Consider the following 27414-nt stretch of genomic DNA (forward strand, 5'->3'; position numbering starts at 1 on the left):
ATGGCGCTGAGCAAGCTAGGCAGGAGCCTTCTGGGACTGCAATCTCACTCACTTTCCAAACTCTGATCTGCAAAATACTGTGAAGACACTGAAAGATATTCTTGCCATCCATTCCTGTTTTTATATCCACTATCCTCTTCAACGCCACTTGGACACATTCTTCTTCCCAACCCCTCTCAACAGGCCCTGCTGTGAAATTCAAGAGCCCACGAGGACACCTAATGGCAGCAAAGGGAAACTTGCCTCTTGCCAGACTCTCACTGCCTCCACATGATTGGAAAACCTGCCCATGCACTGTCAGGGGTTTGCCAAGATTCCAGTCCTGGCTTGGAAATACATTGGCTGGGGGCGGGGGGGGGGGGCGGGGGACCAAATCAAGAATACTTATGAACAAAGTAGTGTACAAAGATTATTGGCCCCCCCCACACACACATTCATGCCAATTAGGAAATCCAAAACTGTCTGCCTGTGTAGCTTTTCCATAAGATTAACTTCATTCTCCCACACAGATTCTTTTCCCACACCCTGGTTGCACAAATGTACTTTCCTGACTGTTTGGGAACTAGACATGCATCCATGAGTGCATGCACAGATCTTTCCAGGAACAAATGGTGCATCTCGTGAACACTTGGCAATACTGAGGATGTGCATCGAAGTCTATCCACGTGCAAAAACACCGGCTACACATAAAACACTGCAGTTAGTGCTGCAGTGGACAACTGCTGCCAACATCTTGGCCGGGGAAGGTTCCATGTTTCCCCCCTCAAAAAAAGGTTACTTCTGTTGCCAAGGCACATGTAGTTCCTCCTGATGCAAGACCACGTGAAAATCTCTCTCTCTCTCTCTCTCTCTCACTCAAAGTACTAAGAAGCAATACAATCCAAGGAAATAAAACTTGGGGCTGATAACCTGGGTTCAGATCTGAGATCCTTAATGGCCTCCCTGGGTAACCTCAGTGTAACCAACATTTACCTGCTTTAGATGCCCTATGTGGAAAATGGGTGGTTCTATCATTTAGGCAGACCCGGCACTGCTCAACTAACCCCAGCAAGGGGGAAGAGAGCAGCACTTGAACTTTGCTAAGGAGGTTGTATTGCTGACTAAATGTCACTGGCTCCACTTTTGCTGACCCCCATCCTCTGGCACACCAGCCCCAGTGGACATCAGGGGCCCCAGCTGTAGAATGGAAATACAGGCGGTCCCAAACTCAGATGTCTTTCATTTCTTTCCTGCTTTAGAGCCTGTGGCACCTCTGAGCCTTTCTACTCCCTCTCCTGCCTGCACAATACTCAAGTCAGCCTTTGTTCTCTACAGCTGTTCACCTTTTCTGCTAAGAACCCCAACAGCCAGACCATCCCTTCAACTCCCCTCCCCCCTGCCCCGTAGCCTGTAACTGGCCCTCCAAAAACAAGGGCTTACTGTGCTCCGGTGAGCCCTGGATCATGTCAAACTTATGGATCTCCTTGGCGTAGTACTCGGACTCTGTGTTGTCCTGGGAGCAGCTCTCCTCCTTCTCCTCTTCCATCTCGTCCAGGAGCTCCCGGGTGCTGTTGTACAGAGCCAGGATCTGGAAGGGCACGTGGCTCGGCCCCACAGTCTCCGGGGGGCTCGTGAGGCGCAACTTGCTTAGGATCTGGCCCCGGATGGCCTCCACTCGCTTCTTCTTGATGTGCTCCAGGTCCAGCGTCGTGCAGGAAGATAGCGACAGGCTGACAGCGGCCAGCCTCAGGAGGGAGAGGAGGAACAGAGCCCTTTGCAAGTGCATCTTCAAGCGCGATGCGGGGAAGAAGGGGAGGGGGAGAGGAGGAGGAGGAGGAGAGTCACCCCGCCGGGGAGAAAAGCGCGCACGCAGAAGGGCGCCGGCGACAAGGCAGATCCTGCTGCGGGCAGGCACTTGGCGAGAAGGGGCATGAAGGAACTCCCCGGCCTCGGGAGCTCTGCGGGTGGGGGGGGGGACTTCTAGGAAGCAGCCCTGGCGGCTAGGGCGGGGGCGGCCGCGGCTCCTTCAGAACAAGCGGATCGTCGCCTCGCCTCCCCGGGGTCGCTCCTCGCCATGGGTCCGGAGGCGCCCGCGTCCGCGCACTCGGGCAAAACGGCGAGGGGGGCTCCGCTGGCGACCGACCCTGCAGGCTGTGCTCGAGCGGCCTGGCTCCGCGGGCTCCAGCGGGTTTGCGCGTCGCCGGGCAGCTCCCGAGCCGAGAGGCGCCCTGGAGGCTCAGCTTCGGAGCGCACGTGTCAGGCGGGCCCGGGAGCGCACTTGCGGCTGCCGGCGCGCCCCATTCATGCCTTCCGCTCGGTTGCCATTCCCTCTGGAGCCGAGCCGAGGCGGCGCCGTCGTCTCAGGAGCTGCGCGCCGGCTTCATTGGCTGCCTTCGGGGCGGGGGACGGACCGAGGCGCCTGGCTCTGTGGCCGGCTGAGGGGCTGCTGGTGCTTGGCCAGCCGCCGACCGCTCGCTTGCGGGACTCCCCCGTGCCCGCACTCCGAGGTCGGGCCGTAGCGGCTCCTGGGGGAAGCGGGCCTCTTCCTTTCTCCTCAGCCCACGCCAGCGTCCCCACGGTCCCCGAGCTCCCGCCTCAGGTCCCGCGCCGCGGTTCTCGCCCCCTCGCTAATATCTCGCCCGGCGCCTCTTCTCCCCTTCCTCGAAGCTCCCGCACAACAAAAACTGCCTCTTTCTGCTCCTCTCGCTTGAAATTTTATACCTCCCTCCCATGACGTCTCTGGGACCGGGACGGGCAAAGGGGGAGCGAATGAGGGAACGGCGCTGCAAGCCCAACCTTCGCGTCCAGCACAGTTTTAATGTGTTAAACAGGCGCGTCCTGAGGAAAGCGCCGAGGCGGGAGGAGGGCAGAAGTGGAGGCGGCGGCGGCGGCCCCGTCCTTCCCGCACACACACACACACACACACGCACACGCGTACCTTCTCGGTGTCCCTTACACCCACGCACGGCGGCATTGGGGGGGGGATTTCTCCTCGGGCCCCGCTTGCCGCGAGTCTGTGGACGTGTCGCGCCGAACGGGCTTCGCCCGACCCGTTTTAGGCAGGAGGTCCTGCCAATTTTTTCGCCCCGTTTGCTGTCTTTTAAGAATCGTTGTTGGCCAAAGAATTCAGCGGTAGGGTTATTGAAGCGCAAGATCACTAGTGATAATGACGATGATGATTAAGATAATGCGGGTAACTGATCCAGAATATCTGCCAAACCACATTCGGCCGCGTCTTCCCGAGGATGATTACTGACACGGCTTAGAACTCACACGAATCGTGTGTCCTTTTTAAAGCGAGGAGAGGCACGCACGTATTTTTGTCATGCGGCTGGTCTCTCTCTCTCTCTCTCTCTCTCTCTCTCTCTCTCTCTCTCTCTCTCTCTCTCTCTCTCTCTCTCTCTCTCGGCCAGTCAACCTCTCCCCCCCCCCGGCCGCCCCCCCAATGCTCCCGGCTAGGTGGAAACTGCGCGGTTCCAAAACTCCGGAGCGCGCTACTCCTGATGCGTGTCCTGCCTCTCGAACTGGCGGTGCTTAGGCTTGCTAGGATGTCGTGTAAAGCCAAAGAAAATTAGTTTTGTTTATTGGAATCGGCGAGGAATGATTTTCCCTCCTCACTAAATGTTTTAGAACCGATGGCTTGTCCTAATGCAAGGATGTGGGGAACCTGCGGTCTGCAAGTCCCAGAAGCCCCACCCTGCACCGTTTGTGAGAAGGTTTGATGGCAAATAAAAGACCAAGATGGTTTAGACCAAAACAATCCCTATTTTAATAATTAATCCTTATTCATGTGCCATCAAGTCAATTCCGATTTATGGCGGCCCTTTCCAGGGTTTTCTAGGTAGAGAATACTCAGAAGTTGTTTACTGTCCCCTTCTTCTGGAGGCGCCATGGGACTGTGCAGCTGGCCCAAGGCCACACAGGCTGGCTCTACTCACAGGAGGCACAATGGGGAATTGAACTTCCAACTTTTGGCTGAGCAGCTGACTCACTGAGCTACCAAGCCAGCATTTTAATACTAGCCTGATCCCAACGTTTCTGTACCTCTCTCTCTCTCTCTCTCTCTCTCTCTCTCTGTGTGTGTGTGTGTGTGTGTGTGTGCGTGTGAGTGAGAGAGAGAGAGAGAGAGAGAGAGAGAGACCCTCCCTCCTTGTCCTATCTTTTAAAGTTTTTCTTTGCAGTGTCTACCTGGGCTTTTGCTACTGAAAAGTAAATACTGGTAGGATTTAATGATAGGGAAAATGGAATCTTTAAAACCTGGAGTATTTATTATTTCACTCCCTCGATTTGTTTCTTCTGTGCGAACCTGACTGCGAAATTGAGGTTCCGGACTGACACAGCGAACGGCTGAAGCTTGCGCAGTCTTTATCGGGCAGTGATCAAGGCAGGCCTCGCTTCATTTATTTTATTACGCAAAGTTTCTGGAAGTTGGTCGGCGAGAAAGAGTTGCTGAGGGATGCGAATGGCGCCCTCTGGCGGGCAAGCTGTGAAGGAGAAATAGCTCCCAGGAGGAGGAGAGAATGTTTATAGGAGTGATTTCCAAGAAAACTCGCCCCTCCGATGAAAAAAGAGTGGGTTGGGTTTTTGGCTTTGGGTCCTCTTCCCCGTTATTTCCAGCTGCTAGATTGAATCTTGAAATTTGAAAGCTGCATTTTACCTGATGTGACCTTTGGATGACAGGAGCAATCTTCCTGTTGTTTTTAAGTGCTGCGAAGTTGCTTTTGACTTATGGTGACCTTTGAGTTAATGATACCCTCCAAGTCCTCTGATTAACAGCCCTGCTCAGGACCTGCAAACGCAAGACCGTGGCTTGGCAGTCTCGCCAATCACTACACAAGTAGGATGCCTCTTGTAAGGCTTTGTTTTGGGGGCTGTCAGGAGTGGGAAAATATATGTTAGAAACCCTTTGTGTGTATGATATACATAAGTGAGATTATTTCGTTCGTTTAGTCGTGTCCGACTCTTTGTGACCCCATGGACCAGAGCACGCCAGGCCCTCCTGTCTTCCACTGCCTCCCGGAGTTCTGTCAATTTCATGTTGGTTACTTCACAGACACTGTCCACCCATCTCATCCTCGGTCGTCCCCTTCTCCTCTTGCCTTCACACTTTCCTAACATCAAGGTCTTTTCCAAGGAGTCTACTCTTCTCATCAGATGGCCAAAGTACTGGAGCCTCAGCTTCAGGACCTGTCCTTCCAGTGAGCACTCAGGGTTGATTTCCTTTAGAATGGATAGGTTTGTTCTCCTTGCAGTCCAGGGGACTCTCAAGAGCCTCCTCCAACACCACAATTCAAAGGCATCAATTCTTCGGCGGTCTGCTTTCTTTATGGTCCAGCTCTCACATCCATACATCACGACAGGAAAAACCATAGCTTTGACTATTCGAACTTTTGTTGGCAAGGTGATGTCTCTGCTTTTTAAGATGCTAGAGATTATTTAGTTTATTATATTTATGTGCTGTTTTGATTTTTTTAAAAAATCAGTTGGGAAAAAATTCCAGAAGGACTTCTGTGCACATAAATGTGAAAGAAATGTCTTAAGAAGAGCACAGGACAAAGTAATCCCATCACTGACTTACATGCAGTAAGGAAAATAATGGAAATTATACTTACTTTGCTGTGGAATAATCAGAGCCAACCAAAGATATTTTGCTTACTGAAGTGAAGGACAGGATGGCACCCTCTCCACATTATATATGTGATTTAATATAAACAAACAAACAAACTTTACATAGTGGTTGTTGTGGGTTTTTCGGGCTCTTTGGCCGTGTTCTGAAGGTTGTTCTTCCTAACGTTTCGCCAGTCTCTGTGGCCGGCATCTTCAGAGGACAGCACAGAGATGCCGGCCACAGAACATGTCCAAAGAGCCCAAAAAACCCACAACAACCATTAGATCCTGGCCGTGAAAGCCTTCGCGAATATATTAAACTTTACTGAAGCCAGCTGGACTAGCAGGTGAATCACACTGGAGTACAGGGCTAGTTAATGCACAAATTTTGCACTTCATTATTACTTCTTTTACTAGAGACTGTCAATTGCTGTTATGTGCCTTCAAGTTGGAACCAACTTATAGTGACCCTAGTGAGGCTTCCAAGGAAAGTGAGACATTTAAGGAGTGGTTTTACCCTTTCCACACCCCAGTGAGTTTCCATGGCTGAGCAGGGATTTTAATCCAGGCCTCCTGAGTCCTAGTCCATTACTTTGACCACTACACTTCACTAGGTAGAGTCTGTCTACAGTTTAGTATCTGCATTGAGGAAATGTCTACCACACCTGAATCAGCAAACTGGTTTAGTTGGTGCAGCACAGGCAACCACAGCATACATTTATCCTCTGATGGAGTAAAGCAGCTGGAGAGTCTAGGAACAACATTCAGAAAGCAACCTCCACTGTCCCCTCTTACAATCTGCTGTTTGTCTGAGGTGACTACCTCACATTTTCTAATGGTAGCGTCAGCTCCGGCACTGAGAAGTAATTTTGTGCGATAATAGAAACATTGGTGCAATGGCTTTGCTTTGTGTTTTTAATTCTTGACAAGTAATTGTGGATTGTCTCTCAACTCAATGAGGGCTCCTGATAAGGCAGAAATAAACAATGAACACAAGAAACAATTTTAAAAAGAGGAAAAACAAGATTTGCGCATTTTTGCACAGTAAAATCAAGTATTGGTAAAAACAGAGGAGTGTTAGCTGGTGAAGGCAAGGCAACACACCTTTACCAGCTGTCTGAAAGGTATTTAAGAGGAGTCCTGCCTATCCTGTGGGGGGGGGGGAGTGAGGTCATACGTGATTCCCCAAGGATGATTTTAGGTCTCCCAGTTCTGTCCAGACTCCCCTTTTCCTGAAGAAGAGATGAACTGCCTTTCCTAAAAGCCTTGAAGAGAAATATAAGCTGCCCCTGCCCACTTTGCACAGTTTAAGACCAAAATTAGCCATCTTTCAAAACCCAGAAAACACTTCTTTTGCCTGCTGGTTTTTAAAATACACATGTGGCAGTCTATGCTGCCCCCTGGAGGTTGCCAGCAGCAAAAAAAATTGGACCCCACACTACCATATTTGCCCACTTAAAGGAGTAACCTTACATCCATGCTTTTGGTGCTCTACAAATAGATACAGTACATGGAAAATAGTACTAAACCAACTTCACCTGCTTAGGGATTCACGGTATGGCTACATTAGTGACAGAAAGTGATCTAGTCTGAGTTACTTTGGCATGTGTTGGAACAGTGATTAGACAGCCTCCTCCACTGACACAGAAATTATTCCTGTAGCCCTTGTAGATGCAATATGGTCAGTCACATGTTGGTGTTAGATCACATTATTTGGTCACAATGTGCCCCTCCCCTTCTGTCAGTGGGTTGGGAAACAGCCTGTTTATGTTTGCTTGTGGTGGACATCAATGCTGGATTTTTAAGCACACAAGGTGTGTGCAGGGCTATGGAGTGCCATGCTTCAGTCCTGCATTCCTCCTGTTCTTTTTTAAAAAAAATTTTTGTAAGTAGCATAGCACTTTAAGTGATGCAACACAATAGTGGGAAAGCTGTGTGTTTTTTACTTAAAACAAATGTGCCATTTCCACTTGAGAATAGGATGGATGGTGCCATCCACAGTCATAGCCATACACCCCCACCTCTGTACATCACCACTGATGTGTAGGAAGAACATATCTTTAGTCCCACACTGGAGCAATCTAGGTGATTGCACAGCAAGAAAACTGTGTTTATTTGGGATGATCCTAAGTATTCCAAATAAACAGTAGACTCCAACGTAGACCAACCAGGGACTGAGTGGTCCCCATTAGGGATGGGTTGGAACGCTCTAACAAGAATGTCTTGTAGTTAATGTTTTTAGATCAAAACCCAACCATTCCAGCAGAGGGCTACAGAGTGGGATAAACTCCCATGTAGCTGGCCTCTGAGACACACAACAGGCCCACACATGATGGTGACAATTTGGAGTATTTGCAAATATATGCAAAAAGTTTCCAGACAGTGAGATTGTGGAAATGGTCTCCTGACAATTCTGCAGGTAGACAAAGGAATCAATCATAATGCACTATGAAGTGAGTAAGTAATCCTGTGCAACAACAACACTCATGGAAATAACAGAAATTTCTTAGAAACCTGTAGAAATCTTTATACAAAAACGGAGCCTTGAAAAAGACTTTTGTCATCTTCATCATCCTCATTTTGAGTAAACTCTCTTGCAAGAGAATCTAGGATCTTTATGTTACCAGCTACATGTTACAGTGCAGCTATTCTTTCTCCCCCCCCCCCTTTTTACTGATGTTTGGTTGCTGGGGGAAGGCAAGAGAAAACAAGGGAGTGAAAGTTATAAGCAGTGGGAAATGATTCTGAAACCCCATACAAATCAGGAGGGTAGAGAGGCATGATAAAACTCACATGGGTATCGGTCCAGATACAAGTCTTTTCTATCCTTCAGAAACTACATGAAGAGAAAGGAAGAATTCCTGCACCTTTATGGTGTGATTACACTGCATGTAGCCACTGCACTCAAAACTGTTGTTTTAATTTTTATGGCCTAGTTGCTGGAATAAAAATTCTGAAGAATGTTGACCTTCATTTATTACAACAAAATTTTTCCGTTACTATGTACTATTTATCGTACTACTTGTTGTCAAAGATCAAAACCATGTAACCTCTTGTATTTCCAGTCACTATGTATGGGTGTGAAAGCTGGAAGCTGATGGGGAGGGGAAATGATTCATTTGAAATGTGCTGGAGGAGAGCTTTACAAATACCCCCAATTGCCAGAAAGATAAACAAAATCTGATCAAATCAAGCCTGAACTATTTCTGGAGGCAAAAATGTTGAAACTGAGGCTGTCCTGCTTTGGTCACATCATAAGAAGGCAGGATTCTCTGGAAAAGACAGAAACATTGGAGGCAGCATGAAAAGTGGAGGACCAAATACAGGATGGCTTGACTCCCTAAAGAAGCCACAGGCTTAAGTCAACAAGAGATATGCAGGACATGTTGAGGACAGGGCATTTTGGAGATTGCTCATTTATAGGGTCACCATAAGTTGGAGGTGACTTGACAGCACATACCATTGTACAATGTGTTGTGTACAAAGCAAGTTATGATAAAGTCAAATAGGTAATAAGGAACAGGAATGACACTTCTGCATCTCCAAAATGGCAGATCATATAGAAATGTCCAAAGAGGTAGCAGTGTTGCCTCTCTTTGTCAGCATATTGACAAAATCAAAGGGGGAAAACAGAAAGAAAAAAAGAGGATAAAATGTAGCAGTGCTGTAAATACTAACATATTTGTTTCAGTAGGACCTTTTGTAGATCAAATCCACTTCCTCAGACACAAATTTTGCCCTTTGCTTCTTTCCTTTATTTCCTTTTAATTTTGTCACAATCTCTTGTAGAGTCTCAAGATAACAGGTTTAGAATTGCATAAACCTCTGTTGCAGTAATCTGAAATAGTCCCCTCAAAGGTGATGGAGAATAAATGAGTTGCAGCGTAATTGTATATATGTCTATTCAGAAATAAGCCCCACTGAATTGAACGATCAGATGAGTGGATATGTGCCACTTTCAGGGAGTAAGCACCGTTAGATTCAAGGGGAACTATTTCCGAGTAAGCATATTTCCTATTTCACCGTTACACCGCTGCTTACGACTTCCTTGATGTTTAACTTATCTTTATTCGCCGCAGGGAAACCCACGTTTTATGCATGAAAGCCTGTCTTTAAACAAGCAGATAGGGGTGTCACGTGAAGAAGCGATCGATTCGCTTTTATACTGAAGAGGGGACGAAGAGACCATGCTTCCTCGCCTTGTCCGTCCTTCCTTCCTTCCTTCACGCTTGATTTTTTTCACCGGAATCCCTGACGGGTAACGGGATTGCGGCCCCTTTAAAGGAAGTCTAAGGAAACGAACCTCTCTATGAAAGCTCACATTAAAATAACAGCAGTTCGTCTTTCAGGAGCCCCAACAACGTTTCGGTCTTCTTTATTTTTCTCGTGTTTGGGCCTTTAAAGGAAGTCGGCGGTTGCTAAGGACGCTTATGGGGGGGCGGGCGGCCGGGCGAGCGGGCGGGCCTTTCTCCCGGAAGTGAGCTCCGGCGTCCCTTTTCTTCTCTCTCCCGGTCGCGCCGCGGGCCCGAAGGATGGAGGACGAGTTGGAGTTAGAGGAGGAAGTCTGCAAGGGGGTGAGAAGCGCTTCCGTTGTCGTGGCAACGGGAGGGCCTCCTCTGCTGGGACGGCCTGCGCTGATCTAGCCGGCGGCTCCCAATGGGGGAGAGCAGGGACTGGGAAGGCGGCGGCGGCGGCTGCCGAGATCGTGGCCCCGTTTTTACCAGAGCCCTCCAGATACTTGAATAATCTCCCTGAGTTTCTTCTCTCGCCTTGTGAAAGCTTTGGGTACACCTTTCTTTCTGTGGCAGTTTCCTGCGAAGTAGCCCTGTAATAATGGAGTCTTCTAAGTACTGTAACTCACATTCGCTCTGCGTCTTGTAATCTTTCGAGGGCTGTGACTACAATCCCACGGTTTTTATAGTACGTGAAGGCACAATCCTGATACTGCAGGCTACTCTGTTATTCATCCTATACAGTACTAGGTAGAAAATATCCAGGCAGAAGGCAGGGTGGAAACAGCAGGGAAGGGCAGACGTCAGGCATATGTCGGCTTTAGTTTTATTTTTTACTAGAACCGTGTAATGAATAGGGTAGATGCTCTGACCCAGGGAATAAATCAAGTTACTTTCCACTAGGGTCACAATTTACTGCATGCAAGGAGGAAAAAACTGCTACAAAATGCTTGGTAAATCTAAGCTTGCCTTTTCTCTGCCCCTGCAAAGACAAACCATGGGAACTGGGAGATACAGTAGTGCCTCTCAACACAATGTTAATCCGTTTTGCGGAAATTGCTGTCTTGTGAAATCAAATTTGCCATAGGAATGAATCTAAAATTAATTAATGCGTTCCTAGCGGAATTTTAAAAAAAAGAACTTAAGGGGTAGGGAGCTGGGGAAGCACCATGGGAGGACTGGCAGGGGGGTCAGTAGTAGGATAGTGGTAGCTTTATTCAAACTCAATTTTGACAGGTGCCACGCCCCCTTTTGGGACCCTGGACCGGAAGGGGAGGGACTTCCGGCGCCTAGGCTGGACCCAGGCCCCTTCCGGCGGAAGGGGTGGTCCGAACGGTGACGTCAGGGGTTGTGGGGGTCCCCGTGGGCCTATAGGGGTCTTTCCCTAGAGGCCGGGGTCCCCCGTGACCCTAGGGGTGCCTGAGGATTGGACCCCGAGGGGTTGTGCCACCCCACGACCCCGTAGGCCAATGGGGAGCGGTTGGAGGTCCTTGGCTAGAAAAGGGGTGGTCGTAGACCATGTCTCGGCTTGCCCCAGCCCCCTGCGTGACGTCAGGGATTTCGGGTGGGCCCGTGAGCCTATAGGAGCCTTTTCCTAGAGGCAGGGGTCCCCCGTGACCCTGGGGTGGCCTGAGGATTGGTCCCCGAGGTTGCGTGCCACCCCACGACCCCGTAGACCAATGGGGAGCGGTTGGAGGGCCTTGGCTGGAAAAGGGGTGGTCGTAGGACATGCCCCGGCTTGTCCCTAGGCCCTGCAAGGGTGGGAAAGCCCCGGGGAGTTTGCTGAGAGGCTATAAAAACGTGGTTCGGGGACACTTCTGCGCGCTCTGTCAGCTCTTTGCAAAGGTCCTGCGGTTTTGTAGACATGGCGGAGAAGGAGAACAAAGCTCCGGAGCCCGTCCATAAGCCTGCGGGAAAAACCAGGAGACGCCTGCAGCCCAAAGCTTATTACAACGGACCGGTGGGGTTCTCTAGCCCCTTGTGTCCATTAGGAAATCCGGCAAGCCTAAAGAATAGCCTACCCAAAGACCCAGAAAAGTTAACAAGAGAAGTCAAGCCTGCAGAAGACGTTTTTGTTTTTTCTGCAAAGGCGAACCCGAAGCAGAAAAACACAAGAAAACTGGCCTGTACCATGTTGTGGGGCGATGAGGAAGATGATGAACAAGGTATAAAAAGAGATTTACCGGTCCATGGCAATGGTCCTGAGCAGCAAGTGTTGGCACAGCCTCCTGATGAAGGTTTTGAGAGTGCTGAAGAAAATGCAAGCTTTCTGGTAAGAACAATTCTCTTTTTAAAAGATGGACATTTAAACCTCTGTTATAAGGGGTGGGGGGGGGGTTGTGTTAAAACCGGTAGTTATGGCTATGTTAGTGATGTGGCTTTAAGTTCTTTTAAAACTTACTGAAATTATGTTTCATTCCCAAACACAGGATAAGACATTTATCTTGGAAGATGGCCTTGAGTGTGATTGCATTTATGGTCCCACGGCTCATCTGGAATCATCAGGGTTCATTGTTTCAAGAGAGAAACCATCCTAAATGAATATATAACCTTTAAAAAGCCTGTATTGTGTGTTTCTACCTTCTGTAAAAACTAAAATGCCTGTCCTATATTTTCTGTTATTTAGATGTATGCTTTTAATAAATATGCATTGTAAACCCTCATCGGGGGTAGTCAAATGATGTAACTATTGCATTCTTAGGATTTCAGGTATCAGAGAATGCAGATCTAATGCACTGTCATGTCCTTCTCTGCTTCAGGAGGGAAATTATTATTTCTCACAACATAATAACCAATAAGATATATACTGTATTGTGCTTTTCTGCAAACATTGAGATTTAGATGTATGCGTTACAATATGGACTTTACTGTATATCATAATACTCACTTTATTGTGTTCATAACATGTATTGTGTATTTATACAAGCACTGTGATTTTTTAAAAAAAAAAAATGTATGCGTTACAGCATCCTTTTAATAAAGAGCATAAATCCGCCATACACTGTTCTTTTATTAATTTTCCCTTTCTGATTAGCTTTCTAATATCAAAATATCACATTTTTTGGATCTAAATACCCTCCTAAAAACTGAAATCTTTAAAAACAGGGGTCATCCTGCTGACCTGTAAAATAACAGGACCTCTGTGGCTTAGATAAGCATAGTTCTGAAGGCCTGCAAAATACAGACCCATCTGTTTGAGTAGATAAAAATAGTAACAATCTTAGGATGTGTAGACACTTCCCTTTGTCGTGTTCCCTTTCAAATTAGGTGCCAATGAGATAATGGGTAATCACTGTAAATCATGAAAAACAGCAGGGGTAGACTGCTGTTTCCCTCAGCTAACCACACAGAAACACAGGTCAGCTATTTACAGGCAGGGGTCACAGAATAAATTTATGCCACAAATGTAAAAATGCTTGAATTAAAAAGCAGATGATTTCATTAGAAGTATACAGAAATTCACCCTTAAATGGACTGTAAAGATCATGGATTTTCGCAAAATCTTATAACCAAGAAATAAAAGAAAAAAAAAAAAAAGTTATGAGAAATGATAAACAAGTTGCCCCTTTTTAAAAATACATGTGAAACTAAATTTCAAAATACAGCATATGACTCCAAACGAACTCCCCGCCATATTAGGCGGTTGGATCGGCAAACAGACGTTATAGAACCTCAAAGTCACAGCAGCAACAGTTTATGTATTTGTATACATTTTAGAATAGTATAAAACATTTTTATTCATCACAAGGAAGCAACTCAGTTTGGCTGTAAGGTGAAAAAATAAGTCATTTCTGTTTCCCAATGAAAATCTGTGGACATCAGGATCACTGAGATTTCAAAAACAGCAGCAACAGTTTATGTATTTGTATACATTTAGAATAGTATAAAACATTTTATTTATTACAATGAAGCAACTCCGTTTGGCTGTAAGGTGAAAAAATAAGTCATTTCTTTTTCCCAATGAAAATCTGTCAAGACATATTGAGGCTCCTAAAAATTTGTACAGCATCCTTTTAATAAAGAGCATAAATCCGCCATACACTGTTCTTTTATTAATTTACCCTTTCTGATTAGCGTTCTAATATCAAAGAATCACTTTTTTTTGGATCTAAATGCCACTCCTAAACTGAACTCTGAAAGAATAGTGGTCATCCTGCTGACCTGTAAAATAACAGGACATCTGTGGCTTAGATAAGCAAAGGCCTGGAGGCATCTGTTTGAGTAGATTAACATAGTCACATCCTTCAACAGGTAGCTGAATAGATAAGACAGCATGTGTATTCTCTTCCTTTCCTTTCAAATGGGTTGTTAATGAGGTGCCATTGTTTCACGGTAATTGTGTATCTTTCAATCCACATCATGATCGGCTGTTGTTTCCTGAAGCAGCATGAGTCGTGATCAGAAAAACTTTTGCTTCCCTTTCAAACGGTATATAAACTAGAGTTTTGAGCTGTCTTTTATCCGATCTTCTCTGTCCCTTGCCAAGACAAGCTAATAGGTGAGTAACTTTATACATCTATGAGATCTAATTCTTTTTAAAAATAGACCTGTCCTTTTTAAAATATGTATTCATTATGTGACTTTTTTTTTTCCCTAGGCTTTCAGCATTAATAACTCAACACGCCGAGATGGGTAAGAGATTGTTCTTTTAAAAAACTTATAGACATTGCGTAGAGTTTTAAATATATATTTTATTTACTGCATGGCAGAGAATATTTTTTTTTGTATTGCAAGCAGCCAGCTGAATAAATAATACCATCTTGATGGCGGGGTCATAGCTTGTCTTAGAAAGGTATTTAAACTTCTTTCCTGCAGGAGACAGAAATATGAAGCATTTTATGATTTTATAGAATAGATATTTATAAGCTGTTATTAAATTTGAATTTAGGAACAATACTTACGGTTATGAATTTCAAATTCCCTTGTCGCTGAGTTATACATGTCATGATATGCCGTGATAGAAAATCCATTTCATTCTCTGCCAAAAGCCGTATCTTCTTCTGAAAAAATCTGATTATGTATGATGCAAAAGATAAAAATGTAAAAATTCTTCCATAATTAATTTTATCCTGAAAAACGTATTGTCCAGTTAAAAAAATTGCAGAATTAACATCTGGCAGACTGCTTATCTGTATTTTCGCCAAAAATTCTTTTATGTCTCCTTCCAATTGTATTTGAATCAAAGAGTCTAGATTTTTTAATTGAAGGCTCATTTCTGATTTAGCCTCTGTATTTTCAGATTCTCTGCAATTAATTTTGAGATAATTTCGAACCAGACAATACAGCTGTGATTCAATAGCATCCATCTTGCAGTTTTTAAAAACAGGGATGTCAAATGTTCATCAGGCATGCCCTAACATGTTTCTGTTCTCTACAGCCGGGAATTCCAAGGAAAATAGCCCAGCATCCGATGCCTCCCTGGGTAAGCTCATTAACATATTGGGGGTTTAAGGAGGACTTTTTTACTTTTAAAATCCCTAATGATTTAGAAATACTGTTTCTTTTTCAGAGAAATATTTTCGCTATGAGGATGATGAATATTTTGCACAAAATGATCCTATTGTACCATCAACCAGCTATAATATTCCAAGGACGGACAAGTTCCAGTTTCGTGGTTATACTTTTAAAAGAGTAAATGTTGATCAGAGTAAGTTCTGTACATTTTCAGGGAAGACCTTTTTATCTGCCTGCGTTTTTAACGGGTGGGGTGGGGGTGGGGGGGGGGTCCTCCCTTTAAAACAAATGTGTGTGTGGGGGGGGGGGGGTGGGTGGGTGGGGTGTTAGAGAGAGAGAGAGAGAGAGACACAGAGAGAGAGAGAGCGCTGAAATGCAGCCTTTACAAGACCCATTATTTCTTTTCTAGGCCTCAATATGACGATCCCCCCCAAAAGATACAAGGAAGCTGAAAGACCGGTTCCTGGTAAATCAGCCAACATCCCAGCCTTGAAGGGGGGCAAAGCTGCCAGCGGGGGTAGGGGCAAAACCCCAGCGATCCCTCAGATGACGACAGATCTCAAGATACATGAAAGACCGGCCGGTATCAAATCCGCAAACCCACAGGTCTTGAAGGGACCCAAGCCGGTTGCTGACGGGAATGGTGGCCAAAATCCAGCGGCCCCTCAGATTGCAATGGATCCAAAGTATGGCGAAAGATCAGACGGCAGCAGACAGCGGAGTCCCCAGGCCAAGTCAACTAATGGAGATGGTAGCAAAAAGCTTGCAAATCCTCAAGCTGTGGAGGGTAGGAAAAAAGAGGGCATGGTTGAAATTGATGGAAAGGCTTTAGCTGTATACACCTCTAAAGTTGAATGTTGGTTTAAAAATTTTATGATGATTTTCAATGTGGTTAATGCGGCCAGAGCAAGTCTAAACCAAATTATGGACGAGGTCCCTGATATAAATGCCATTTGTGATGCTATTAAAAAAATGGATCATTTTTCTTGTGCAATGTCCTTTAAAATTCAAACAGGCCTAGGCTATCCTGATGTTAAACAGACAAACAGGAAGTATACAATGAGAAGGGCTCACCCTGGCCGTCAGTCTAGGGGGAGAAAAAGAAGGAAACCAAGCACAGCTAAACTGTACTGGCACAATAGAGTTGTTAAATTGTTACAAGGGGCCAAGAAACTGCTTGCACGTAGGAAAAGGTTATCTTTGCCTTCTAGCTGCACACAGTCTCAAGAACAATCTCCAAACGCTACCCTGCAGACACCAGAGAACTCTGGGGCGATTGGGGTTAACAGCCGAGAGTCGCTGGAATACCCACCAGGGTGCTCTTTACCTTCTAGCTGGGCCCTGTCTCAGGAGCAATTTCCAGACGCTGCCCTGCAGACACCTGAACATGAGGCAGAGACCCCTCCGGTGTATGCCGAAGTCACAAATAGGTGGGAGTGGGAAAATGAAAGATATAGCACCCTACACATAGCGCAAGAATTCCGGTTCGTAAATCTAGAACATGTGACCAGCTATGCACAAGCCGTTTCAGCATTACATTTAGCTGTTCAAGAGGTACTGGATCATGTTAATGAAAGCTTGGAGACGGGGGATTGTGTGCAGCTGAGATTTGAGGGTGGGAACATGCAGAGGCCTCTCTTTTCAGTGAAAAAGGTCAAGGGTGCTCTAGACGCTGACGAGTTTCTCTCCAACTTAGCAAATCTTTTGCAGAGTAATATGGAACTTTGTTTAGACGGTGTTTTACGATTAGTTGTAACCATTGTGAGACCTCCTAGGGGGGGCAGCCGCCCAAGAGCCTTACGCTCTATCCCCTATAGTGCAATTATAAATAAGAAAAGGAAACATCTAATCGATTTCACTGATGTAAACAGTAAACTATGCTTTGGAGCAAGCTTAGTTCGTGTAATGTCTAAAGAGGTCCCAACAGATGCAGAGTTGGCACATGGAGCTCTGCAATTGTATCAGGCAGTCCACTGGCCTGTAGACAAAGAGGTTTCTTTGTCTGACATCCCTCTTTTTGAGGACCACTTACAGGTCAATATCCAGATTGCACACTATGGCAACAAAGGCTGGGGCTTGTTTAAACCACAAGGACACAAGTATACACAAACGTATACGTTGCTTCTCCATGATAATCACTTTTATGGAGTTCTTAATATAAAGGGACTCTTTGGGGCTCGTAATTACTGTCAATATTGCCACAAATTGTACTCTCATATTCATGACTGTATATTTTTCTGTAGACTCTGTCTAAGAAAAGATTGCGCTTCTAATGTGAACATCATGAAGAAGTGTAAGTGTTGCAAAATGAAATGCAGGTCGAGAGAATGCTTAGAATTACACACCAAGCTGGCGGCAGAGAACAAGGTACCCTGTACTTATAGAAAGTTTTGTGAGGACTGCGGTCGTTTTCAAAATGCAGAGCATTTCACAAAGGACTGTATAGGCAGGGTATGTAATATCTGCTGGGCTCCTAGGGGAGAAGAGGTAAACCACTTCTGTTTCATGCGCCCACTTAAAGAGCCAAAGATCTCAACCCATTATATATTTTATGATATAGAATCAAGACAAGACACGGGGTTACACATCCCCAATTATTGTTACGCCAGATCTTTTTGGGGTGAGACTGTGCGACACTTTAAAAAAGAGGCTTCTGTGAAAAAGGGGGTGCCCGATTGGATAAAGGATATCCTTGAACAGGATGCTGAGGAGGAAGAGGAGGAGGAGGAGAGTGAAGAATATGATGATGATAACAGTTCATATAGCGAGAGCATTGTGGAGCCTGACTCTGGCAACACCAAGAAAAAAGGTGAGAAAAAAAAGGCATGGCCTTATGATAAATCATGGGAATTCAGAGGCGAGTCATGCATCGAGGCTTTTATTCGGACTTTCACAGAAGGGAGGGTTTTTGAGGGCACAACGTTTATAGCCCATAATTCAAAAGGTTATGATGGATATTTCATTCTCAATCAGCTAGTCAAAGAAAAATTAGAGGTAGAACTTATTACTCAAGGTGGAAAACTTATAACAATAGCCGTGCCGGCTCTTGATATAAAATTCCTGGATTCTCTATGTCATTTACCAATGGGGTTATCAAAATTACCCAAATGCCTAGGCCTCAGGCAGGAGTCTAAGGGTTATTTCCCTCATTACTTCAACACCCCTGAAAATGAACAGTATGAGGGTCCCCTACCACCACCCGAAGCTTATGGAGTGCAACACATGATGCCTTCTGAGCAGAAGGCTTTCTTAAAGTGGCATGAGGAGAATAAGACAAAAACCTTCAACCTGCAGCGAGAATTGGCTGCCTACTGCCAGCAGGATGTTAACATCCTGGTACAGGCCTGCACAAAGTATCGCCATGAAATTATGACCCTGACAAAGAAGAGGGTGAAAGGGTACGACGGGGAATATGAATGGTTTGCCATAGACCCTCTTCAATACCCCACCCTAGCTGGCGTGTGTCTTAGCATGTACAAGTTCAAATTTCTGGAGAAAAATAAAATAGCAATCCCACATCCAGACAACTATCACCGCCAGTGCAAACGCTATTCATCTGCATCGATACAGTGGCTGTCTTATATTGCCCATAAAGAAAAAACCAGGGTACAGCACGCCTTGAATGGTGGAGAAATTTGTATCGATTCTCTTTATGTAGATGGTTATATGGTTCTTAACGGCAGGGGCATATGTTTAGAGTTCCTGGGGTGTTTTTTCCACGGCTGTGCCCTCTGTTACCATTCTGAGGATTGGAATCCTCTGTTAGGGAAAACCTATGGGGCTCTTTTCAATGCCACACAGGAAAGGACAGCCGTTTTGAGAAGCAAGGGCTTTGAAGTCAGATCAATTTGGGAGCACGAATGGAAAGAGATGGTGAGAAACGACAACGATGTCAAAAATTACCTTGCTACAGCTGATTTTCCAGATCCCTTAGCACCTAGGGATGCTCTCTTTGGGGGTCGTACAAACGCGATCCGTTTGTACTACAGAGCTAAACCGGGAGAGCAAATTCTTTACTATGATTTTACCAGCCTTTACCCCTATGTCAACAAAACTAAAGAGTACCCTCTGGGGCACCCCAAAATCATATATGAGAATTTTGAGCCTGTGACTGCCTACTTTGGTATCGTAAAGGCAAAAATCTCACCACCTAGAGGCCTCTTTTTTCCAGTTTTGCCAGCCAGGATTGGTGGAAAACTTATGTTTGTGCTGTGTGCCGCCTGTGCAGAAAGCAGCCAGAGAACCCCTTGTGAACATACCGATGAGGAGAGAGCTTTGACGGGGACCTGGTGTACTATAGAACTGAATGTAGCCATAAAAAAGGGATACAAGGTTGTGAAAATCTTTGAGGTATGGCATTTTGAAAACAGATCGGATGAACTGTTTTCAGATTACATGAAGCTGCACCTTCGCCACAAACAGGAGGCATCAGGCTATCCCTCGTGGTGTGTCAGTGAGGCAGATAAAAACAAATATATTGCTGATTATGAACAGAAAGAGGGTATAACCCTACGTAAAGATAAAATTGCTGTAAACCCCGCAAAAAGACAGATTGCCAAGCTGTTTCTAAACTCTCTGTGGGGTAAGTTTGGTCAGAGAACGAATCTGCCTAACACTCAGGTGGTCAGAGATCCGGATGAATATTTCAACCTCTTATTTTCAGAGTCTTACAAAGTGTCCATGTTTGAATTTTTGGCGGATGATGCTGTCTGTGTGTCATGGAAACATGCGACTGACAGATTAACCACCAAGGGTAGGAAAAATGAATTCATAGCCTGCTTTACCACAGCTTATGCACGTCTTGAGCTTTACAACCTGCTTGACAAACTGCAGGATAGAGTTCTTTATCACGATACTGACTCTGTTATTTTTGTACAACGGGAGGGTGAATGGAAACCCTCCTTAGGGGACTACCTGGGGGACCTCACGAGTGAGGTTCCTGAAGGCATGCATATTACAGAATTTGTGTCCGGAGGACCAAAAACGTACGGGTATAAAATCTGTGACGGTAGTGCGTGCATGAAGGTCAAAGGGATCACACTGAATGTGACTAACTCTGAAAAAATTAATTTTGACAGTCTCAAGGATTTGGTTTTTACGTACGCTTCTGACAACCGAGATGGTTCGCTCCGTGAAATAGTGGTAGAGCAGCCAGGTATTGTCAGGGATAAGCGGCAGTGGTTGATTCATACAAAGCTTTTAAGGAAAACTCAAAAGGTGGTTTATGACAAAAGAGTGATTGTCGAAGACTTTAAAACCCTACCTTATGGCTACTGAACTAAATACGTTGTGGGTTCATCCTTTTTCAGCTATCCTAGCAGGACCCAGTGGTTGTGGAAAAACATTTTTTATTAAGAATATGCTTGACAACGCGCGCAATGTATTTTCTGACATGCCTGAAAATATTATCTGGTGTTATGGATGCTGGCAACCTGTATATAAGACTCTTCTCTGTAAATATCCCTGTATTCGTTTTGTAGAAGGCTTGCCGGAAAAGTTTGATGATGATGTTCTGTTACCCCCCACTAAAATAAACTTCTTGATTTTAGACGACTTGATGCAGTCTGCCTCTGATAATAAGGAAGTGGAAAAGTTATTTACACAATATGTGCATCACAGGAACGTAAGTGTTTTTTTAATTACTCAGAACATTTTTTCCCAGGGAAAATCTGCCCGATCCATTAGTCTGAACGCAAAGTTTTTAGTCCTCTTTAAAAACCCCAGGGATAAGCAGCAAATTGCCACACTAGCCCGTCAGATGTATCCGCGAAATGGACAGTTCTTCATGGAAGCTTTTGCAGATGCCACAACTCCTCCTCACGGTTATCTGTTGGTAGATTTAAACGCCAATACCCCTGAACCTTACAGACTGAGAACAGGCCTTTTCCCACCGGACTGGCCTGCTGTGTATACCTTGAAGAAATCTGCTCCAGGCAACAAAAGACGGCTGCTTTGAAACCCTTTTCTTCATTGAAGCCAATTCAGCAGTCGGATAACATGTCTGAACGTATAAGGAGAAACCTGCCACTTTTGAAGCTCCTTATTAAGGCCCCCCTGCGGCAGAGAAAAGCCATTTTATGTGCTGCTTCGGATGATCTGGTCACTGCCATTTCAGAGATTGCTCTGAATACTTTAAAAGGAAAGATAGCTCTAACGCCTAATCAGGTACGTGTTTTAAAGAAGAAACGAACACTAATTAAAACCTTGAGTAACAAGAGGGTACCCCTACGGCGGAAAAAATACCTGGTGAAGCAGTCTGGAGGTTTCCTGGGACCCTTATTGGGCATCGCTGTCCCTCTAATAACCAGTCTTTTAACTAATAAGTAATGGATTATGCTGAAAAGATGTATCTGGTCCCCAGTGCTCAGCTACAAGAGCTGAGGGGTGTACCAGAAAACATCAGGGCCACCACGGTCAGACGCTTGGATTCTGAGATGAGAGAGATTCTCTTAAGGTCAGACTTGTCAGAGTATGAAAAAGCTAAGCTTTACAATGGCGTTCTACAGAGGTTTTTAACGCTGACCAGGCAGGAGGATATGGAAAAAACAATGCAACCGCCCCCCCAGCCCGCCGCTCCTCCCCCCTCGTCACCGGTCCCTCAAGAGGCCCTACCCGAGGTTATTCAAGAGGTGTTAGACAGTCTGCCCAACCGTTACAAGAAAAATGCAGAGATTTTGCTAAGTAAATTAAGGCGACATCAAGACATCTCTTCATGGGATGACAAAGGGGCCTTCCGGTACCGGGGGGAGCTCTTACCTGGCTCTAATATTCTGGACCTGGTCAGAGGTATCACCCAGTCTACAACCCTTTCTGATAAGAGAAAACCCAAGGGGTGGGACGTTTTTCTTAAAGCTCTGGCCGAACTGAACATCCCCACATCTATCGCGGGAAATTCAGCCGTTAGAGAACAATTAGAAGCGCTGAAAACCGCACCGCCGTCTTCTTCCTCCCCGCCTGCCACATCCGCTGTTGTCCGACCCAAGAAACAGTTCAAGAGACCGGAATGGCTGCGCGTCAAGGAGCTTCCAACAACCCCTGTGAGACCCGTGGTCAAGAAGCCTGAATGGCTCACTTTATAAAATACATTAATAAAAACCATGACAGATAAAACATTTAACGTTTGTCTTTTATTTTATTTATGCACAGCTTACATTTTTTATGTTTTACACAGGGGTCCGCAGGCTTGAATATGATGAAACGGGTGGCATGCGGGGGGTGCTCTTTGAATTTTCCTGTTCTTGACAAACTCTACAACCATGCGGTCATTTTTGGTAGTATCATCCGAGTACAACTTTAAAATTTGATCAAACTTCAGGCCTTTTGTTCTGTTCTGTAAAAAGAACACACAGTGATAGCCGCAGGTCACTGCCGAAGGGTGTTGTAGCTGTCTCTTCTGGAATATTATTTCATTGCCCTGACGCCATAAAAAAGCTGTAATTGTTTCAGGTATCCGCGGGTTGTCCGGGTCTATGCCGTATGAGTCAAAAAACTCTCCAGGACCATTAACTGGTAGATAGAGGGCCAGCCAGTGTTCCCCAGGCATCGTGTGGGGTTGTGTGTTCACCACTATTCCGGTAGGTCTTTTGGTAACAAGGGCCCTTGGTAAAAGGTCGCAGGGGTAGACATCTAGAAAGGTCTTATCTCGTTGTAATACGCTTAATAGCTGCAGCGTGTTCATGTTCACATATAATCAAAGAGGACGTTTCTGCTATGGTTGATTTCAATCACGTTGTCAAATACCCCGTATAAGAGCATGTTAATAGTTGCCGCTAGGGGTTGGGCAAAGCGGATCTCTGCTCGAAGATTTCCAGTCTTGATCAGAGAATAATGTTCCGAGCAGCCATGATCCGGTGTCAGATCAAAGGCATATAGGGTGTATCCGTGTCCAAATTCGTTAGGGGTGATGAAAATGTCTTGGTCCTTCATGGCTTTTCCGGAGGTTTGTACCAACTGCATGTACTCTCGGACATAAAGGCCGTTTGCATAATCCGGCTGGAGGGGCTTTGCTGGAACTTGCACCCCATCAACGTACAAGGCGATAAAATTAACATTGAAATGTTGGAAATTGAAAGGGTTTTTGTCATAGGCTCCGCTGAAAGCATCATTGTCAACAAAAGTAATGACGAGCTGTTTCGGCAACTGTCCCAGAAAAAGGTTTTCTTGATTGCACACAAGGCTTCCTGCCGGTATACTGAACACTTTCATTCCCACGCGTTCAACGGGGTATTTTGCATTAGATGCAAGAAGGGCCTCTGCGTGTCCTATGCGAACCCCCGGGGACACTTTCACCCTTTTGACAAACAGAGAGGCGTTTAAAATATCCACTTTGTACCTCTCTCCATCATCACCACTCATCAGGCAGAACGTATCCTTGCTACGGGTAAGTTTGATTTTCACATCTACACCGTTCAGTAACATTTTCTCCTGAAAAAATAGCTCATTATGCAGCGGCCCCATCAGATTCCATTTCTTGCTGGTCCCTGTGTGTTCTGCTCTCATTCTAAAGCCCCAGTTTCCAGTGTTGTTGGCTACGGTGGTTTGTTCCATGGCTGTATAACCATCTCTATAAAACCCGCCTGCCGCGAATTGGGTACTCATGCAGTCGGAGCCGTAATTCATAAGCAGCTCTATCATGGCCCTATAGGGGTAGCAGTTGTTACTCTGACTGATGAGCCGGTCCCCAAGGGTGACGTCCAGTTGGCTAAAGAGCGCTGCAATGGGATAATTTACAAAACCCACTTTAGCATCCGCGGCGATGTTTGTCCCATTTGCTTTTGTGATCTTACACACCACGTAGAGCAAGGTATTGTTTAAATCGAGATAATCTTCACTGTTGCCTGTTACATAAAATTCTATTTGACCGTTGGGGGTTATGGCCGCTAGAGGGGGGACTTCTATATACATACAGCTTTCCACGCTGGTTTGTGTAGGCGATAGTTGAAAAATATCCAATTCAGATTTGGCACACTCTTCGGAGGAGCTGTGAATGAAAGCCATTTTAAAAGATGTCTCCGCGGACGCGCTTCAGACCCCTAATCTTACGGCTTGCTTTCTTCTTCTTGCTCTCAAGCTTCTGACGTTTTTTGGGTGGTAATCCGCTGTTTAACCGTTTAGGAGGACCTAGGCGTAGATGACCCGCTTTTCGCTTAACTCCACCCCTTCTTTTCAGGTATGTGAGTCCTGAGCCTTCTTGGTGTCTCACTTTTTTCATAACATGACCCACGACGTCTCCGGCGATATTATGCACGGCGGTCTTAAGGTGCGGCTTAATGAACTCAAAGCCTCTCCTCAAGAGGGGAACGGCCTTTCGGAACAATCCACGAAAAATGCCGCCCAGCCCCGCCCCGTACATGTTTACAGATCCGTGAAAGCCAGGGATGCCCCGCCCTGCCTGGGCCTTATAGTACGCCCTATAAACATTGACATCTCCGTAGTCTTTCAGCACCACCATTTTAACGTTCTGCTGTTCTCTTTCTAAACACAACCCTTTCGGGGGCGAATATGCAACCGCACAACAACTTTCCCCAGAGTGAATGGCACGGGTTGGTTCTGGTCCGTCTTTATTTCAATGGTTATTGTGTTGATGTGGTTCTTGCTCATCAGCACGTAATGCGGCTTGTCGTAAGTAATTGTAACACATTCGTAGGTTTCTCCCTTGACGGGGATGCAGCGTAACAGAGGTACAGAGTGGTCTCCCACGATTTGGTGCTCGATGATATCTGTATAGACGTACAAGGAGCTGAACCCGCCGTTAATGTCTGCAGCATGCGGTATTTTCCTGACAGCCACATACGGAGGGGCCCCCAAAATGTGGGCTAACTCCGTCCCCGCCGAGAATAAGTAATTTTCAGGGCCTGTGAATCTAACTTTGCCCATGACGGTGTCGTAGGTCAACCACGTTTCTTGTAGGTCTATAGCTTGTTTTATCGTATCATTCATGTTCTTCAGAAGATCAGGAATGTCCTTGTAATAGCCCCTGTGTAAATGAAAGGTCCATTTCTTTGTCCCCTCAAAAATTGAAAACGGTGTATTTTTAAGGAGTGTGTACCAACTCCGAGGATACTGTATCTCTGCTAGACCAACTTCCCAAACACCGATCAAATCTAAGGGTTTGGGCAACATTGTCGTATAACTGGCGTTTGTATTTTGAGGAAAAACCTTCTTACAGGCATTACTTGGGAGTGTGATGTAAAAACCATGATCCCCCATTTTGCTTCTCAGCGCCTAAACAACCTTAGAAATCTCTGAGGCAGACACCCAGCTGTTAAACTTGCTAGGCCAACCTAACCACTTCACTAAGTGGAGTTTTCTTCGACCACGGCCTTTTGTGTCCAAAATCTTTTCAATTCTGTACAGTCGATCTTCCCGGTCATTGATCTTCTGCAATTCTTCAGGATAGAAAGTACCGATTATGGCATCCCCATCATAATCCGTCAGATGGTATACAGGCCTCTCTTTACCTTTGACAACACGATCTACGATAAATATCTCGGTGGTGAAATTCTGCTCATACCCCTTATCAAATACGCCTTTGCTTTTAGAAACCCTCACAAGGTCCCCTTTTCTGAGTTTTGAAACTTCTTTTTTGGTTCCAACAGAGGGCTCATAGACTCTTTTCCAGACCAACAGGTCATTATGATGATTCACATCTACAGGCCTACATTTAATAGTTCTATGAATGCTATGATTGTAACTTTTAAGGAGTTGCTGCAATACATCCACATACCTGTAGGTGTTTTTAGCCGTGAAATACCTCCACATTTTTGTTTTTAATGTTCTGTTAAACCTCTCAACAACCCCCGCTTTGACCTCATTATTGGTGACAAAATGCAGTATTCCATATTTCTTGAATAAACCGGTTACAGGTTTGTTTAGAAATTCACCGCCACGATCCGTCTGTATTTTGTCAGGTTTTCTCCCGTCTTGTTTGAAAACGGCTTCAAAGGCGCTGGCCACTTCTTTGCCTGTTTTACCTTTGAGCGCTTTTACCCAGCCGTACTTAGACAGAATGTCTATACAGACCAGAATATACTTGTAACCATTGTTGTGCCGGGCATATTGTTGCATATCAACCAAATCTGCCTGCCATTGAGCATCTACTTTGGAAACCACGGTCTTATTTCTTTTAAAATGAATTCTAGCAGGTCTATGCAACGTATAGGCATCCTGATCAGACAGCCATCGTGAAACATCTCCGAGCTTCAAGGTTTTGACCTGTTTTTTGGCCTCCCTAAAGAGAGGCTTGAGACCTCCAAAACTCCCCGCTGCTGAGGGTGTGTAATAGATATTGTGCAGTAATTTTTCCCGTGCATCCTGCTCAGCCATTAGCACTAATATGATCAATGTATGGTACAATAAATGCTCTTTATTAAAAACAAATCAGTATATTACAAAAATTATACATTTTTTGTTTTTGTTTTTATTCAATCACGCATGTTTGGACAACAGTAAAAATGACAATCGTATACTTGTTGTAGTGTTCGTTTAACAATGTCTAGATATTGTTCATCTGTCGACCTCAATAGTCTTTTTAAAAAGTTATATGACTCGTCAGAAGCTGTTAAGCTTTTAATAATCTTGTGTATGTAGATCAAGGTTCGATTTGTCATGCAGAGCTTCTTAGTTTGGAAAGCTGTCATGGTGATAACAAGGATAACTTTTTTATAGCAAAGTTTCGAACATATCTCGTTCAACATCTTGGAATAGTCAGCATCGTTCCAACCTATGCACGGGTGCGCTTGTTGCCCACACAGATCTTCCTGGCATCCATAGCACCTTTGAATCAGATGTTCAGACAAAGCGTCTTTTAGCATTGCGAAGAGACAGGCCCTTGTAAGGGCCTGCATGTCCTTGTGTTTTTTCAGAGAATAGCCTCCGGCTTGGAAGTACCGCATCTCCTAAAAAAAAAAAAAATTCAAAAAGGGGTTTTTAGCACACGTAATAAACATCTATAGCGCTCCTCTATCAACACCTTACCCCAGGGGTTACCTACCTGCGTTTCAGAAGTTTTCTCATTATAACATGATGTTTTCCTAGGATGACACTGTCCGTCAGGTTCTTCAAGCCGTTTTAATGCTCCTGGAGGGCCGTTTTCACTGTCGGAATCTGAACTCATGTAACGCTTTCGGGGTTTGGAAAGGGT

At 45.3% G+C, this 27414-nt stretch overlaps 2 protein-coding genes and 2 long non-coding RNA genes across 10 annotated transcripts in view; 3 read left to right on the forward strand and 1 right to left on the reverse strand.

Annotated features, from left to right (window-relative positions):
• TGFB3 (transforming growth factor beta 3) overlaps positions 1-2005 on the reverse strand; it is a 30756-nt gene extending 28751 nt beyond the window's left edge. For both annotated transcript variants that reach the window (XM_020793943.3, XM_020793942.3), the window contains exon 1: positions 1420-2005. In XM_020793943.3, coding sequence (XP_020649602.1) covers positions 1420-1765 — 346 coding nt within the window. In that variant the 5' untranslated portion in view covers positions 1766-2005. The remainder of the gene's footprint in view (positions 1-1419) is intronic.
• An 8005-nt stretch (positions 2006-10010) lies between these two features.
• The window catches only part of IFT43 (intraflagellar transport 43), a 78105-nt gene continuing 60701 nt past the window's right edge, over positions 10011-27414 (forward strand). The window contains exon 1 of one of the 3 annotated variants that reach the window (XM_020793946.3): positions 10011-10160. In XM_020793946.3, the coding sequence (XP_020649605.3) occupies positions 10119-10160 (42 nt within the window). In that variant the 5' untranslated portion in view covers positions 10011-10118. Of the gene's footprint in view, positions 10161-10218; positions 10372-27414 lie in introns of those variants that run through there. The other 2 variants (XM_020793944.3, XM_020793945.3) reach the window with 2 other exon arrangements.
• On the forward strand, positions 11016-15381 carry LOC144589076 (uncharacterized). Of its 4 annotated transcripts, XR_013544976.1 has the most exons (5): positions 11016-12090; positions 12248-14316; positions 14416-14450; positions 15196-15240; positions 15328-15381. It is a non-coding gene; the product is annotated as an uncharacterized LOC144589076 (long non-coding RNA). The 4 variants fall into 4 exon arrangements; XR_013544975.1 differs by having other exon boundaries at positions 12248-14450; positions 15328-15342; XR_013544970.1 differs by lacking the exon at positions 15328-15381 and having other exon boundaries at positions 11017-12090; positions 14416-15221.
• On the forward strand, positions 15419-16254 carry LOC144589081 (uncharacterized). Its single transcript, XR_013544978.1, has 2 exons — positions 15419-15465; positions 15682-16254. It is a non-coding gene; the product is annotated as an uncharacterized LOC144589081 (long non-coding RNA).

This window comes from Pogona vitticeps, chromosome 1, assembly GCF_051106095.1.
Source record: "Pogona vitticeps strain Pit_001003342236 chromosome 1, PviZW2.1, whole genome shotgun sequence".
Taxonomy (NCBI): domain Eukaryota; kingdom Metazoa; phylum Chordata; class Lepidosauria; order Squamata; family Agamidae; genus Pogona; species Pogona vitticeps.